Source organism: Macaca mulatta, chromosome 19 (assembly GCF_049350105.2).
Source record: "Macaca mulatta isolate MMU2019108-1 chromosome 19, T2T-MMU8v2.0, whole genome shotgun sequence".
Classification (NCBI taxonomy): Eukaryota; Metazoa; Chordata; class Mammalia; order Primates; family Cercopithecidae; genus Macaca; species Macaca mulatta.
This window is the reverse complement of record NC_133424.1, coordinates 16,868,195-16,885,162: the sequence shown is the minus strand read 5'-3', so window position 1 is coordinate 16,885,162 and position 16,968 is coordinate 16,868,195. Positions and strand designations below refer to the sequence as shown.

Sequence of the window (16,968 nt, the reverse complement as noted above, 5' to 3'; positions counted from 1 at the left end):
CGGGGACTGAGGAAGAAGCACTCACACTAATTCACTCATTCACAGCCTGGACCAGTGGCTCGTCTTAACTCTGTACCTCTCAGAATTGTCCTGCACCCCTAAGTTGGCTGCCCCAGAGTGGTGGCAGCCTTGCCAGGAAACTTTCTTTTGAACCTTTGATGTCATTGCCCCAAACCATTTGTCCCTATTTTCGTGGAAGCCCCAGCTTTTTAATGATTTTGTTTTGGTCGGTTGGAATACTGGACTGGTGTGTGAGCCCCACACAGGGATGCCAGTGTGTGTGCCAAATTCAGTGAGGGTGTTGTGCTGTTTTTTTAATATCACAGTGAAACATTCATGTTTTCACTGAGGGTGTGTCTTTATTAACTAAAACAGAGTCCTTATTTAAACCAACTGCATTGTTCCCGTGTATATGACAAACCCACCCTTTTCAGGCTACTTCCCACTACAAAAATGTGCTCTTCAAAAGTAAATATTTTTTTCTTCTTGTTTAAATGAACCTGTTTGTTTCTAGAAATACACACCTTTAAAAAAAATGCAAAGCGTTGTGTATGCTCTAGTAATTCTAACTGCATGAGTACTTATTTCCTCATAGCACAGAAACAACCAGCATGTTTCTTGGTATGAAAACTCCATTTTCTCAAATACCCACCTGGGTACATACTCACCGAGAAAAGGATGATTGAGGAAGGTCACACCTTTGAAATGAGGCCTGTGCTGCTGTCGTTGAGTGACTCTTTGCAGTTTTCTTGATGGCATTTCCAAATGTATTATTTTTTTCTGACTCAGTGGGTAAAAAAATATTGTTTAAATTTCAGGTAAAATAGACATAAACGGCCGGGCATGGTGGCTCACACCTGTAATCCCAGCACTTTGGGAGGCCGAGGCTGGTGGATCACTTGAGGTCAGGAGTTCAATACTGGCCTGCTCAATATGGTGAAACCCCGTCTCTACTAAAAATACAAAAATTAGCTGGGCATGGTGGCGTGCGCCTGTAATCCCAGCTACTCGGGAGGCTGAGGCAGGAGAATCACTTGAACCTGGGAGGTGGAGGTTGCAGTGAGCCAAGATTGTGCCACTGCATTCCAGCCTGGGTGACAAGAGTGAAACTCTGTCTCAAAAAAAAAAAAAAAGACATAAACTTGACCATCTTCACTGTCTTTAAGTGTATAGTTCGGTAGTGTTAGGTGTATTCACATTGTTGTGGAACCCAGCTCTAAAACGTTTTCATCCCCATGAAATACCCACTCCCCATCCCCCTACCCACAGCCCCTGGCAACCACTGTTCTACTTTGTCACTGTGAACGTGATGGCTCTATGGTCCTCATAGAAGAGGAGTCATACCTTGTGCATCGTTTTGTGACTGTTATTTCACTCAGCATCCTGTCCTCAAGGTTCTTCCATGTTGGAGCATGTGTCAGAATTTGCTTCCTTTTGAAGTCTGGATCAGATTCTGTTGTGTGGCTCTTTACAATTTTCTTGATGACATTTCCAAATTCATTATTTTTTTCTGACTCAGAAAAAAATTTTGTTTTTCCATTTCGTTTATCCATTCATTCATCAATGGACATTGAAGTTGCTTCCACTCAATGATTTTTTAATGAACTTTTATTTTAGAATAGTTTTTAGATTTATGAAAAAATTGCGAAGATAGGCCAGGTGTGGTGGCTCATGCCTATAATCCCAGCACACTGGGAGGCTGAGGTGGGAGGATCAGCTGAGCTCACGAGTTCAAAACCAGCCCTGGCAACATAGTGAGATACTTCATTTCTACAAAAAATATAAAAATTAGCCAGGCTTGGTGGTGCACGCCTGTAGTCCCGGCTACTCAGGAGACCAATGTGGGAGGATCACTTGAGCCCAAATGGTCAAGGCTGGAGTAAGCCATGAGCATGCAACTGCACTCCAACCTGGACAACAGAGTGAGACCCTGTTTCAGAAAAAGAAAAACTGCAAGATAGTGCATAGTTCCTCTATATCCCACACCTGGTTCCTCCTGTTAGTCGCATCACATACAGTACATTCGTCACGACCAATGAACCAGTATTGAACATTATTATTCACTCCAGTTCATATTTCTTCAGTGATCTTTATTTTTTTTTTAAAGATACAGGGTCTTGCATTGTTGTGGCTGGAGTGCAGTGGCACAATCGTAGCTCACTGTAACCTCCACCTCCTGGGTTCAAGCAATCTCGTGAGTCAGCCTCCCAAGTAGCTGGGACTATGGGTACATGCCACCATACCTGGCCTTTTTTTTTTTTTTTTTTTTTTTTTTTGAGGCAGAATCTCACTTACTCTGTCACCCAGGCTGGAGTGCAGTGGCGCAATCTCAGCTCACTGCAACCTCCGCCTCCTGGGTTCAAGCAGTTCTCCTGCCTCAGCCTCCCAAGTAGCTGCAATTACAGGTGCCTGCCACCACCCCCAGCTAATTTTTTGTATTTTTAGTAAAGACAGGGTTTCACCATGTTGGCCAGGCTGGTCTTGAACTGCTGACCTCAGGTGATCCGCCCGCTTTGGCCTCCCAGAGTGCTGGGATTACAGGCATGAGCCCGCGCCTGGCCACATTTTTAAATTTTTGTTTTTATAGAGATGGGCTTTTGCTATGTTGCCCAGGCCAGTCTCGAACTCCTGGCTGAATCATTCTTTTTAGGGTCATGCTACTCAAAGTGGAAATGTGAGTTAAGTATGGAATTCCGTCCTTTGCTTTAACTCAGAAATAATCAAATCCTTGTCCTGTTTCTTCACAAAATTATAGGATGATCCTTTCAAAAATAAAGCCTTGTTATTTAGCAACAACACGCAAGAGCTGCATCCGGATCCTTTCCAGACAGAAGACCCCTTCAAATCTGACCCATTTAAAGGAGCTGATCCCTTCAAAGGTATCTCACTTGCTACCCACTTTCTCATTGAAATACTGTGTGTTTTCTGTCAAATTTAGAATGGTTGAAGGGCTAGAAAAGTAAGGACATGCCACAGTCTGAAATGGAGGGGGAAAGGAACGCCTTTTTGTTTTGTTTTGTTTTGTTTTGTTTGGAGACGAACTCTCGCTGTCACCCAGGCTGGAGTGCAGTGGCGCAATCTCGGCTCACTGCAACCTCCGCCTCCTGGGTTCAAACAATTCTCCTGCCTCAGCCTCCCGAGTAGCTGGGATTACAGGCGCCCATCACCCCACCCGGCTAATTTTTGTATTTTTAGTAGAGTCGGGGTTTCACCGTGTTGCCCAGGCTGGTCTCGAACTCTTGACCTCAGGTGATCCAGCCACCTCAGCCCCACAAAGTGCTGGGATTACAGGTGTGAGCCACCGTGCCCGGCAGGAATGCCTTTTAAGCTTCTTATCTCACCCTGTTAACCAGAGAGCCAAGGCATCGAGACACAGTGGGAAGCGTTCCAAGCTCACCACAAGACCCACATTTGAAAGCAGCTTGGCCAGTCCCCTTCAACTCTTCAGTACTTCAATTTCCTCATCCCTCAGCAGGTTAATAAATTTGCTCCTTGCTCACCTCACAGGGTTGATAAAATAATCAGAGCTAGTAATGATCATGAAAGTACCTGGCAAACCATGGGTTCCTACATAAACGTAAGGTCTGGATAATTTTAGGAGTCTATCCAGAGCCACACCTGAATCAAGAATAACTAAGAATTCCGGAAACAAGATGTCCTAATTTATCTCCATGTTTCAGAGCAAAACAGTGTTTCCAGGAGGAAGGCTCTCTGTACATTTCTGAGAAAAACACTGAGGTGGGGAGAGAACAGTGGAAGTTTGAGCTTCAGCTTGGAGTTGAAGCCTGCCAGGTCTGAGAGGCGAATCCAGCAGCCCCTGACGCCCAGGGGTGCCACCGCCTCATTGCTGCAGGGCTGGTGGTGAAGTGAGGGACAGCCCAGGGTCCTGTGTCCTCTTACCCAGGGAGGTGGCAGGCAGATGGGATAAAGGAAACCCGGCATGGGAAGAGAGGAGTGGATTCTAGCCCGCTCTGTGTCTTCCCCTACTCCAGCCTGTGTGGGACAGCCACCAGTACCTTCCTTCTCATCTTAAACATTCCAGCCAGAAACAGCTGCCTCCTCCAGGTCCCCCTCTTTGATTTGCCAAGGTTTCGAGGGCAGGTGGATAGAAATAATATTATTTCTATGGAGGGCAAGAGAAGGAAATAACATTCTCTCCCTACGTTGGAGGAGTAGAAGGCAACGAAAGGCCTGGCAGGTGGGTGGCTGTGTTCAAGGGCCCAGCCCGCGTCCTATGCCCTAAAGCTAATAAGCATTTCTCTCCTCTCCCACCCAGGCGACCCGTTCCAGAATGACCCCTTTGCAGAACAGCAGACAACTTCAACAGGTAAAGTTCAGTGTTTCCTGGACCAGTCTTTAGACTGTGTCCAGTCCTGGCTCAGAAGTTTCACGTGGCGGGACTTGTGTCCACACACACCGGGATGGAAGCCATGTAACTGGGAAGGATGGCCGTCCATCCATGTTACACCCATCCTCGGTCCCGTTCCCTTCTGGAGGTGGCTCCCCTCCCTAGGTCCAGTCACTGCCTGCATCCCACCCTGGAGTGTGGTGGGATCACATTGCCTGCTAATTTATTTATTTATTTTATTTTTTGAGACGGAGTCTTGCTCTGCTACCCAGGCTGGAGTGCAGTGGTGTGATCTTGGCTCACTGCAACCCCTGCCTCCTGAGTAGCTAGGACTATGGGCGCCCTCCACCAGGCCCAGCTAATTTTTGTATTTTTAGTAGAGACGGGGTTTCACCATGTTGTCCAGGCTCATCTCGAACTCTTGTCCTCAAGTGATCTGCCTGCCTTGGTCTCCCAAAGTGCTGGGATGACAGGCGTGAGCCACCATGCCTGACCAATTTATTTTTTTCAGGTGAAATTTATATAACGTAAAAGTCACTATTTTTTTTTTTTTTTTTTTGAGACGGAGGCTCGCTGTGTCTCCCAGGCTGGAGTGCAGTGGCATGATCTCGGCTCACTGCAAGCTCCGCCTCCCGGGTTCACGCCATTCTCCCGCCTCAGCCTCCCAAGTAGCTGAGACTACAGGCGCCCGCCACCACGCCCGGCTAGTTTTTTGTATTTTTAGTAGAGACGGGGTTTCACCATGTTAGCCAGGATAGTCTCGATCTCCTGACCTCATGATCCACCCGCCTCGGCCTCCCAAAGTGCTGGGATTACAGGCTTGAGCCACCGCGCCCGGCCAAAAGTCACTATTTTAAAGCATCCATTTCAGTGGTATTGAGCACACTCACAGTGTTGTGCAGTGATCACCTGCCTTCACCTAGTTCCACAACATTCTCATCCCCCCAAAAGGAGACCCCATCCCCATCAGCAGTCACTCCCTGTTCCCTCCCCCAACCCCTGGCACCCACTAATCTATTTTCTGTCTCTATGGATTTACCTGCATTATTATTATTATTATTATTATTATTATAATATCCATCTCCTGCAGGATATATTATTATTTATTTAGAGACAGGGTTTAACTCTGTTGCCCAGGCTGGAGTGCAGTGGTGCAATTATAGCTCACTACAGCCTTGACCTCCTGGGCTCAAGCAGCCTTTCTGCCTCAGCCTCCTTAGTAGCTGGTGCTACAGGCACGTGCCACCACACCTGGCTAATTTTTTATTTTTTTTGTTTTTACAAGCAGGGGTCTCTCTGTGTTGCCCATGCTGGTCTTGAACTCCTGGCCTCAAATGGTCCTCCTATCTCAGTCTCCTAAAGTGATTGGAGGGTTGGGATTACAGACATGAGCCACCATGCCTGGCCAGGATATTATTATTTTTATTTTTATTTTTATTTTATTTTATTTTTTTTTTTTTTGAGACGTAGTCTCGCTGTGTCTCCCAGGCTGGAGTGCAGTGGCGTGATCTCGGCTCACTGCAAGCTCCGCCTCCCGGGTTCACGCCATTCTCCCGCCTCAGCCTCCCAAGTAGCTGAGACTACAGGCGCCCGCCACCACGCCCGGCTAGTTTTTTGTATTTTTAGTAGAGACGGGGTTTCACCATGTTAGCCAGGATAGTCTCGATCTCCTGACCTCGTGATCCACCCGCCTCGGCCTCCCAAAGTGCTGGGATTACAGGCTTGAGCCACCGCGCCCGGCCTAGGATATTATTATTTTTAAAGTCAATTTTATTGAGTGGTATAATGTACACAGAACAAAATTCACCTATTTTATTATGTAACAAGATGAGTTTCAACAAATATGCACAGTTGTGTGAGATTTGAGAACACTTCGGTCATTCCTGAGGCCTGTTTGTTGTCACCCTCCACCCTCTCCCCAGGCTGCCCTGGCCACCACTGCCCTATTTTACATCACTAGCGTTCTTCCCTTTCTAGAATTCCATGTAAACGGCATCATTCTGTGGTGTGTCCTTTTATGCCTGGGTTCTTTCACTCGGTATAATGTTTACTCACGGGGCATTTTTCCTTCTAGATCCATTTGGAGGGGACCCTTTCAAAGAAAGTGACCCATTCCGTGGCTCTGCCACCGACGACTTCTTCAAGAAACAGACAAAGAATGACCCATTTACCTCGGACCCATTCATGAAAAACCCTTCCTTACCTTCGAAGGTGAGTGGGGTGGGACGTTGCCTGGGAGAGCCGCACGCCTGCTCTATGTGTGTGAGGGTGGCACTTCCCGAAGGCCTCCTTCCCTTCGTGGAGTGTACGTGGTGCCTGCGAGTATGGGCCTTGGTGCCTGTTCTCTGGGAGCTGGTATCCCAGGCTGATTGCATTCCTGCTGAGTGAGGGAGCTGTCTGGCCTAGTCACTGCAGTGACTCGCCTGTGAGCCCCAAGGTTCAGTCAGCTGTCCAGTGGCCCCACATCAGGGCAAGGAGGATGTCACCCACAGTTCTTATTCCTCTATCCCCATCTCCACCCCTCAACTCTAGTCATCTGCCTCCACTGCCCCTCATCTCCCAAAAAAGACTAAATCAAACAAGCACCACATACTTGCACGGCCCCGGCCACCCCACACGGTCCTTGTAACACACAGCACTGGTGGGGACCTTAGAGTCACCTTGGTGGGTGCCCCTGTCACGGCAGGAGTAAGTGCAGGCGTCTCAGCCCGACTGCCTTGCCTGGTGTTGTCTCCTGAGAGCATCAGCCAACTCTGACCCTCCAGTTTCCAACTCCAGCACACCTGTGCTTCCATCCGCAGGCATGGCAGACACCGGGCGTTTTGCACATTATGCCTAAGAGATTGGGTTAAATAGCTGTCAACTTGGATTTTAAAACAAAACAAAAAAAAGCAGTCTCTGGTGATGGAGGAGAGGATTTTAATGATGGAGTGAGCTTGCTTCATAGCCTTTTTCTGTTTTCTAGGCTGCAACCCAGGCCCAGGGCCTGCTCAGAGACGAGCACTTATCCCTCCTCCTCAGGGCTCCTGCTGCCCTGGTGCCCACCTCCCTCACTCCCTGTGGACCTTTTGGTCTTTAGCGCTTGGAGCTCTTTGAAGGCAACGATTCATTTGCAGTGTTTTCTTATTGGCCCCTTTTTAACGTCCTTAAGACCTGTAGCATTCCTGGTATAGGTGATCTGTTTACCAGTTTCATTGACCTTCTCCATACCTTTTCCATAACCAACTTTTGGCTTCATTTTTCTCTACTGCTTGTTTTCTATTTCATTGATTTTCTCTTTTCTATTTCTATTTTTTCTATTTCCTTACTCCTGTTTATTTAGGGTTTACCTTGCTCTTCTAATGTCTTAAGCTCCAACCTTCATTCATTGATTTTAGACTTCATTTTCTAGTACAGGCGGTCCCTGAGTTACGATGGTTCAACTTACAGTTTTTTGATTTTACAGTAGTTTTATTGAGATGCAGTCCCATCATAAGTCAAGGAGTGTCTGGATTTATGTTGGTTCGACTTATGATTTTTTGCTTTATGATGGGTTTATTGGGATATTAAGTACATTTTCGACTTAAGATATTTTCAAATTACAATAGGTTTATCAGGACGTAACCCCATGGTAAGTCAAGGAGCGTCTGTATAAATTTAAAGCAACGTATTTCCCGCAAGCACTACTTTACCTGTATTTCATATATTTGAGTACTTTGTCTCTTCATTGCCATTCAGTTTTGAGATGTTTCCCAGTTTCCCTTGTGAATTCTGTTTACCCATGGATTACTTAAAAGTGTGTTGTTTCATTTCCAGACACTTGGCTTCTTCTCCTAGGTCTATTATAATACTATTATTATTGATTTTTAATTCAATTTGTTATTAGAGAACATTTTCTGTATGTTTTCAATACCTTCACATTTATCAAGGGTTGCTGTTTATGGCCTATGTTGGTGAACAAACCATGTACACTTGAGAAGAATGTGTATCTAGTTGTTGGGTGTAATGTTCTACAAATGGCAGCGAGGTTGAGCTTCCTGATAGTGTTCAGATTATGTGTGTCTTCATTGTTTGTTCCTTTTTTAGTTCTACCAATGGCTGAGAGAGAGGTGTTAAACGTTCTCCTATGATTGTGGAATTGTTCATACTGCACTTTAATTTGGTCAAGTTTTGCTTTGTGTATTTTGAAGCTCTGTCAGGTGCATAGATGTTTATGATTGTTGTGTCTTTCTGACACAACAACCTTTTTATCATTATAAAAGGTTCCCATTTGATCTCTGGTGATGTTCTTTGTCTTGAAGTCTGTTTTATCACTTCATTCTCCTCATGTTATTCACTATATGATATATCATTTTTCAACCATTTACTTTCAACTTACCTGGGTCTTTAAAACTGATAGATGTCTTTTGTAACTAGCGTAGTGTTGCGACTTGCTTTTTTTTTTTATCCGGTCAGAAGTCCCTGCCTTGTAAATGGAATGTTTAGTCCATTAACATTTAATGTAATTATTGATATGGTTTAACTCTACTATTTTATTATTTGCTTGCTTTTTATCCCATGTTTTGTTTCCTGGCTTCTTTTGGATTGTTTGAATGTTTTTTGGAATTCTATCTATTGGCCTTTTATTATTTTAATCATACCTCTTTTAATGATTGTTTAGAGGTTGCTTAGGAAATACCGTGTACAGTTTTAACTTTTCATAGTCTACTTGAGGTTAGTATTGTATTATCTCATGTAAAATGTAGAAAATTGCAACCATTTGTCCACCCACCCTTACAGCCAGCGTGTCTTATGTTATAGCCGTCATGTGAATATCATACATCTAAATACATTAGAAACTCCATAAGACCCTTATAATTTTTGCATTAATCCATTGTGGTTATTTTAAAGAAAAAGGAAAAAAGTAGCCATTTAGTTTTACCCACATATGTACCATTTCTGATACTCTTCATTTCTTTCTGAAGAGTGGATTTCCCTCCATTATCATTTTCCTTCAGCCTAAAGAACTTTCTTTAGCACTTCTTATAGTGCAAATCGACTGTATTGTCACTTTTTTGTTTTTATTTTTGAAACAGAGTCTAACTCTGTTGCTCAGGCTGAAGTGCAGTGGTGTGATCTTGGCTCACTGCAGCCTCAACCTCCTGGGCTCAAGCAATTCTCCCACCTAAGCCTCCCAAGTTGCTGGGACCACAGGCATGTACCTCCACACCCAGCTAATTTTTTATTTTTTGTAGAGATTGGATCTCTATATGTTGGTCAGGCTGGTCTCAAACTCCTAGGCTCAAGCAATCCTCCTCCCTCAGCCCCTCCAAAGTGCTGGGATCACAGGCTTGAGTCACTGTACCCGGCTGTTACTCTTTTTTTTTTGCAACCTCTGCCTCCCAGGTTCAAGGGATTTCTGGCTAATTTTTGTATTTTTAGTAAGATGGAGTTTCACCATGTTGGCCAGGCTGGTCTTGACCTCCTGAACTCAAGTGATCTGCCCGTGTCATCCTCCCAAAGTGCTGCAATTACAGGCATGAGCCACTGTGCCAGGCCTGTTGTCATTCTTGAAGGACGTTGCATTTGATGTAGGTTGTTGGGCTTTTGTTTGTTCGTTTAGCACTTTTAGCGTGTTTTTCCACTGCCTTCCAGCCTCCATTGTCCTTGATGAGAAGTTTTTTTTTTTTGTTTTTTGTTTTTTGTTTTTTTGAGACAGAGTCTTGCTCTGTTGCCCAGGCTGGAGTGCAGTGACGCAATCTCAGCTCACTGCAAGCTCCACCTCCCGGGTTCACGCCATTCTGCTGCCTCAGCCTCCCAAGTAGCTGGGACTATAGGCGCCCACCACCATGCCTACCTAATTTATTTTATTTTTAGTAGAGACAGGGTTTTACCATGTTAGCCAGGATAGTCTCGATCTCCTGACCTCGTGATCCACCCGCCTCAGCCTCCCAAAGTGCTGGGATTACAGGTGTGAGCCATCACGCCCGGTGGAGAGGAGTATTCTTTCATTGTTATCCTGTATGTAATAGATGGTTTTTCTCTGGCTACTTTCAAGATTCTCTCTTTATCTTTGGTTTTCAGTAGTTTTTGAAGTTTCTGGGTGTAGTTTTCTTGGTGTTTATACTGTTTAGGCTTTGCTCAGCTTCTTCAATCTGTAAATTATGCTTTTCAACAAATTTGGTAAGTTTTCATTGCTGGGTTCAGTGGCTCATTCCTGTAATCCCAGCACTTTGGGAGGCTAAGGCGGGCGGATCACTTGAGGCCAAGTGTTCAAGACCATCCTGGCCAATGTGGTGAAACCCTGTCTCTACTAAAAGTACAAAAATCAGCCAGGCGTGGTGGTGCACACTTGTAATCCCAGCTACTTGGGAGGCTGAGGCAGGAGAATCGCTTGAACCTGGGAATCAGAGGTTGCAGTGAGCCGAGATTGCGCCACTGCACTCCAGCCTGGGTGACAGAGCGAGACTCCGTCTCAGAACAACAACAACAAAACAAATTTGGTAAGCTTTCAGCTGTCAGTTCTCCTAATTTGTTTTTTCTGCCCCATTTTCTCTCCCCTCTCTTTCTGGGATTCCAGTTACATGGATGTTAGACCCTTTGTTATTGTCCCACAGGTTCCTGAGGCTCTATTTATTTATCTTTTCATTCTTTTTTCTCCTTTTTCTTCAGATTGAGTAATTTCTACTGTTCTGTTTTCAACTTCACTTACTCTTTCTTTTATTACTGGTTATTTAGCTAACCTAATGGAGCGTTTGTTTGTTTGTTTGAGACAGAGTCTTGCTCTTTCGCCCAGGCTGGAGTGCAGTGGGGTAATCTCAGCTCACTGCAACCTCCACCTCCCAGGTTCAAGCCATTCTCCTGCCTCAGCCTCCTGAGTAGCTGGGATTACAGGCATGCACCACTAAGCCTGGCTTATTTATTTATTTATTTTTGAGACGGAGTTTCACTGTTGTTGCCCAGGTTGGAGTACAATGGTATAATCTCGGCTCACTGCAACCTCTGCCTCCTGGGTTCAAGCAATTCTCTTGCCTCGGCCTCCCAAGTAGCTGGGATTACAGGTGTCCACCACCACACCTGGCTAATTTTTTGTATTTTTAGTAGAAACAGGTTTTACCATGTTGGCCAGGCTGGTCTCGAACTCCTGACCTCAGGTGATCCACTTGCCTTGGCCTCCCAAAGTGCTGGAATTACAGGTGTGAGCTATTGTGCCTCGCCCACGTGGCTAATTTTTGTATTTTTAGTAGAGACGGGGTTTTGCCATGTTGTCCAGGCTGGTCTTGAACTCCTGACCTCGGGTGATCCACTGCCCCCGGCGATGAAGTTTTTATTGTAGATAGACTTTTTCATTTCTGGAACTTTCATTTGTTTCTTTTGTATACTTTCTGTTTCTCTGCTAAGGTCGCCTGTCTTTTCATTCATTTTAAGTGTATTTTCCTTTTCCTCATTTAGCACAGTTATAATCACCGTTTTACGTTGTCCCTGTCTCAGAGTTCCACCATCTGGGTTATTTTGAGATTGGCTATGCTGATTGTCTTTTCTGGTGAGAATTGGTCACATTTTTCCAGTTCTTTGTATGTTTAGAAATGTATCTGATGCATGGTGAGTGTTCTGTGTCCAGACTGTAGTCTGTTTTCTCCAAAGAGCAGGAATGGATTTGTTTCAGCAGACAGTTAACTTGGTGGCACTCACACTGCAGACACTCTCCAGCAGATGGCAGAAGCTCCAATCCCGGCTCAGTTCTTGTGGCCTCAGCTGCAGGCTGCCTTGAGTCCCCCCAGGCTTGCATGGGCAGGGACCAGCCTGAGACAGGGGGAGAGTGGATCATGAAGTTCAGGGCTTACATCTCTGCCCCTCCATCCTGATTCCCCTCCCTTTTCCCGGGAGTGGTTGTCTCTGGGCTCCATCCTCCGGTGTTCAGATTCTACCAGAATCTTAGGCACCCGCATTGTGCTCTCCTGCTGTAGCTGGCGGAGTGGAAACTCAGCCTCCTGCTGTGTTCTTCTGCCACATTCAAATTCTCCTCCAAAGTCTTCTCCCTGCCTTGTTCACTTCCCAGCCTTCAGGCCACTGCTTTTTGTATTTGTAATTTTGGGGGTATTCTGTCCAGGTCGATAGGTGCTATATGCAGGAGGGTTGATCTGTTGCGATTTTACTCTGCCTGGGTTGAGTTTTAATCATTCCACTTTCCCTCCGGCCTGGCACTGGATGTTGTACTTCAACGTCAGGAAAGTCTGGTTGAATGAATGGGTGATGGAACAAATGAACTGCTTTTTACTCTTTCCTCTCTCCTTTCACTCAGCTCGACCCCTTTGAATCCAGTGATCCCTTTTCATCCTCCAGTGTCTCCTCAAAAGGATCAGGTGAGACCCATGGCTTATTTTCCTTCCTGACTATTCCTCGGGCAGTAGCAGAGCCTCCCCTCCCCGCCCAGTTAACACTTTCACTCCCAAAGCCAATGTGGCCTCTGTGTTTGTGTCATTAGTCAGTGGCACCCAGATCCTGGCCTGAGCCCATTAGGCCAAAACAAGCATCTGCTGCTGCTCCTCTTCCCAGGCACGGCACGCGCTGGCATCTTTCTGGAAGGGAATTTTCGCAGTAGGAATTCAGTAATAGCACCAGTGATATTAACTACTGTTACTCACTCCTCCTTATAAATCTTTGGTTTGTATCTTTGGGTTTTCTGCCTAAAAGAAATCCAAAATTTGACCCCAGGTAGTGGCCTGTGTTGTGGGTTCTGTGTTTGAAGGAACCTCATCTCACAGTGTAGAACTCGCAGATGCATGCTCGAGCCTTTACGCAATGGGAGCATCTGTGGACACCCCCTTTCTTTTGGGAACAGGCCCTGCTTGGTCCTGCAGCTTGTGCGGGGCGGATCATAGGCGAGTATATCCAGTACTCTAGGCAAATCCCTTCCAGGTCAGAGGAGAAAACACAGCAAAAACTTCTATCCAAAGACACCGCCTTGCATAAATCGTGTGGGTGGCGGTCACCCTGGAGTTGCTCCTCCCCTCCTGACCCAGTGAGACCCAGCAGGACCCAGGGGCCATGCCCCTACAGCAACTTGTCACTCTTCCGATGACCGTGAATGATGCTGGCCCTCCCAGAGCGGTCATCACGGTGAGAAACCGTCTCGTCGCGCCAGCGTGGGCAGGCAGGCCTTGCTGAGGGACCTTCATGCACACACGTGTGTCTAATGAATAAATGCAGCCTTCCTGAGTCTCCTGGTTCAGGAGCCATCTAGCATTTTCCCTCCACCCCAGAAGGTGTGTCTCTTAAAGACCTGTAACTCTGACTTTGTTGGTGCCAATTGCAGATCCCTTTGGAACCTTAGATCCCTTCGGAAGTGGGTCCTTCAATAGTGCTGAAGGCTTTGCCGACTTCAGCCAGATGTCCAAGGTAAAGCCCTCCACGGAGCTCCCGCGCCTCTGCTAGTGTGTTTGTGCCTCTTGTCATGGTGTGGGCTGCCAGGCGTAATTGTTCATGTCACGTATGTATCTCCCCGGCACCTTTCAAATACAAGGTTAGGCCTGGAAAGCACCCATGGCTGTGATCCGATGCACTTCAGTCCCTCAGGGTGAGCCCTGACTCATCCCAGTGGCAAAAGTGCCCTGGGCTCCCCCGGCTCCCACTGGTGTCTCACGACCATCGGGTCTCAGATGGTGAAGTCATTGCCATGGCCAAGTAGAAACTCAAGAAGGCGTTGGGCACAGGCGTCTCAAGAGGGCCGTGGGCAGCAGACTCGCAGGTGCAAGGCATCCGGGGAAAGCGGGCCAGCGAGTTTTCGGAGCCGCCCGTGTGACAGAACTTTCGAGGGGTGTTGAAAAGTGAGGGCCAGGCTCCGTGAATAAATGCAGACAGATCCACAGGTGAGGAGTGAACTGTTGAAGGAGGACAGCAGCGAGACTCGTTACCAGACTGGACCCGTCTGCGTCCGGCCCTCACCACACGGTGACCTGAACTCACTGTGACTCTGGTCCCAGACAGCTGTAGGGCTTCTCCAGGGGCTGGCAGTGTGGCTGGAGCTAATCTTTAAGGTAGCATAGAGAATTCAACAGGGAACGTCCAGAATGAACAAGTCAAGAAATAACAATAGAAGCCCCTTACGACTGAGGTGCCTTCCAGAAGAAACTGCTGGAAAGTTGGAAATGGGGGCCATGGTGAGTGGGAAAGAGGCCGGGGCTGAGGCACTACTGTGCTTCCTTGTGAATTGTATATCTCCCTGTTTGAGCCAGGAGCGTGTTTCTTTGGCAGGAATGAAGAAAAGCAGGTGAGGTGTGCCCCGTCCCTGACACCTGCATCCACTCTGTCCCTTCTTGGTAGCCCCCAGGCAGGGGTGGATGGGCTCTGTCCTCAGGGGGCTGCAGGGGCCTGCTTTCCTCACGCGTTCCACCTGCAGAGGCCCAGGCATCGTCCACGCTGCGGGAAGAGGCAGTGGCCACAAGCAGAATACAGCCCCCTTCCTAGAGCCCATGGCCCAGGTGGTAAGGGGTGGCCGGTGGGGGGGTCCCCTGGAGCAGCTGGGCCCAGTGTCTGTGGGTGCTGCTATCAGCCTGAAGGTGGTGAGGGGAGGGAGCCCCAGGAGTACCTGGAAGATGCATGCCCCAGGCATGAGGCCCCCTGGGGCTCCCCACCCCGCCGGCCCCATGCCCGGGTCCCCAGGTGCCAGTGTGACTGGGCTGCCCCGTGTTCACTCAGCTGGTGGAGCAAACAAGTCTCTGGGCATCTTGTGGTTGGCAGCGGTCGCAACTTGTGATCACAGAACACAGATTCCGAGAAGCACTTGAGATTCTGTTCAGGTTTTCAAAGACGCGTGTGTGAGTGCCCTGGCGACGCAGCAAATCCCACTTCTGACCGAGGCAGGGTGTGTGTTTATACAGATGAGCCTGGGCAGAGGGAGCCCAGAGGCCCTGGTGTGGCACCCCCTCCTTCCAGCACACGGAGAAGGCCTCCATCCCTTACATGCCACGCTGTGACACGGTTTGGGACTGGCCAGGAGGGCACCAGGGGAAGGAGATTTAGGGGCCGCTGCACAGGCTCCTGGGCAGGCAGGAAACCATCTCCCGAAAGCAGGAAACGTTGGCCACACGGTGGCAGCAGTCCCTAAGGCAGGGGTACTGGTCGTTTCTGGTTGTCGCATATGGACTCCTCTTCCTTTGGGAGGCTGGCTCTGGCTTCCTCCTCTCACTGTGAGTGGAGAGCGGGGAGCTAGCAGAACCTGGACTAGGGCCGGGGTCTAATGACCGCCCTCTGCCTGTCCTTGGGCCCTGAAACCAGGGGCTCTTCACACACATGCAGCTGTGATTTCAGAGCTGGTCTCACTTCCTATTGGCGGTGCCAGGCTAGGACAGAGTTGGACGGAGCTGTGGAAAATGGGTCTCCAATACTATCTTGTTTTGATTCCACCGTTCCGTCAGCTGCCTTCATGACACTTGTACAGCCGCATTCTGAGCTCAACCCTGACCTTGTAACTCGGTTTTTCCTTTTTGGTTACCTTTCTGTTTTTCAAGAACAACATTGTGGATATAAATAAAATGCTAAGGGAAATGAAAGTGGCAAGAAGGTGTTTTTTTTTTTTTTAAAAAAAAAAACAAACCATCATCAACTTTTCCCCATCTGAGCAGGGCGGGGAGGCCCTTTTGTAAGTCCCTGAATTGAAGCACCTTACCTCTGTGTGGCTTTGCTGAGGAGAGTCACAGCCCAGAGTCTAATTCTAGAAGTTTCCTTTGGGAGGCTCTTGGGGCCTGCACTCTTAGTTGAGGCCCCACCCTCACCTGAAGAGATTTTTCTAGACAGTGTCAAACCTACGTGACATCAGCTCGCTTTAAAAACAGACTCCCCAAAGTATGTTTCCAGGGAGCATTTGAGAATAAAAACAAGAGTCCAACTTATTTCACCCTCCCCTGCCCTGAAAAAAAAAAAAAAGCCATCTGTGAAATATTGGGTTAGCAACTTCTCAATCGTTTAAAGCTGTGCGTTGATGTTTAGGGCTGCTGTTTAAAAATTCAGTCTTTTGTTTTGAAGCAGTTCTTCAACTGGTGAACTCAAACGTGTGTTTCTCTTAGAGCTGGTTTTCATAGTAGCTTTTTCTGTCTTCCTTTTATTTTAAGCACACTTCACTCTTGCCGAGCCCAGAGAGCCCCTGACAGCTTTACTGAAACCTTTCTAAAAATAGCAACTTTCCTTGAAGCCGCTGCCTGAGTAGGAAAGAGTTGAGTCCCCAAGGAGGCTTCTTGGGAAACTTGAAGTCATGAAAATTGGGATTCGGAAATGACGCGGGCGTTCTGGCGCTAGGAGTGATCTGATTCACTGCGGAGGCAGTGCCAGGCGTTTATTGGAAGCCTGTCGCCTCGCAAGTTGCCGATTGGCCTCGTGGGTTTAAACACACATGGGAGGCGCCAAGCCGGCTTGGCCCGAGGTGTCCCCAGTCAGCCTCGAGGGTCAGGCGGCTCTGATTTGAGTGTGTCACCAGGTCTTACAACTTTGGATGTCCAGGCTGAGTGTGGTTTTACTTGCCCGGGTCTTACTACATAACGCAGAGGGTGGAAAGGCTCACTGCAGCCACTGGGACCGAGGCTCCACTCCGAGTTTGGAGATGTGGCCCAGAAGCCAGCACACGTCTAGGGAGGACAAGGCCCGGCCGGTCACACCACTTCCCATCT

General features: G+C 47.6%; 1 protein-coding gene across 36 annotated transcripts in view; it reads left to right on the top strand.

Moving 5' to 3' along the window:
- The window catches only part of EPS15L1 (epidermal growth factor receptor pathway substrate 15 like 1), a 121,312-nt gene that overhangs the window by 76,318 nt on the left and 28,026 nt on the right, over nt 1-16,968 (top strand). For 31 of the 36 annotated variants that reach the window (XR_013409145.1, XR_003725111.2, XR_013409144.1 and 28 more), the window contains 5 exons: nt 2,756-2,879; nt 4,277-4,327; nt 6,423-6,559; nt 12,609-12,669; nt 13,623-13,705. Coding sequence is in view for 33 of the 36 variants with exons in the window: in XM_077978168.1 (XP_077834294.1) it covers nt 2,756-2,879; nt 4,277-4,327; nt 6,423-6,559; nt 12,609-12,669; nt 13,623-13,705 (456 nt within the window). In the remaining 3 variants the exon portion in view is untranslated. Of the gene's footprint in view, nt 1-2,755; nt 2,880-4,276; nt 4,328-6,422; nt 6,560-12,608; nt 12,670-13,622; nt 13,706-14,560; nt 15,859-16,968 lie in introns of those variants that run through there. The other 5 variants (XM_028839734.2, XM_077978162.1, XM_077978157.1 and 2 more) reach the window with 2 other exon arrangements.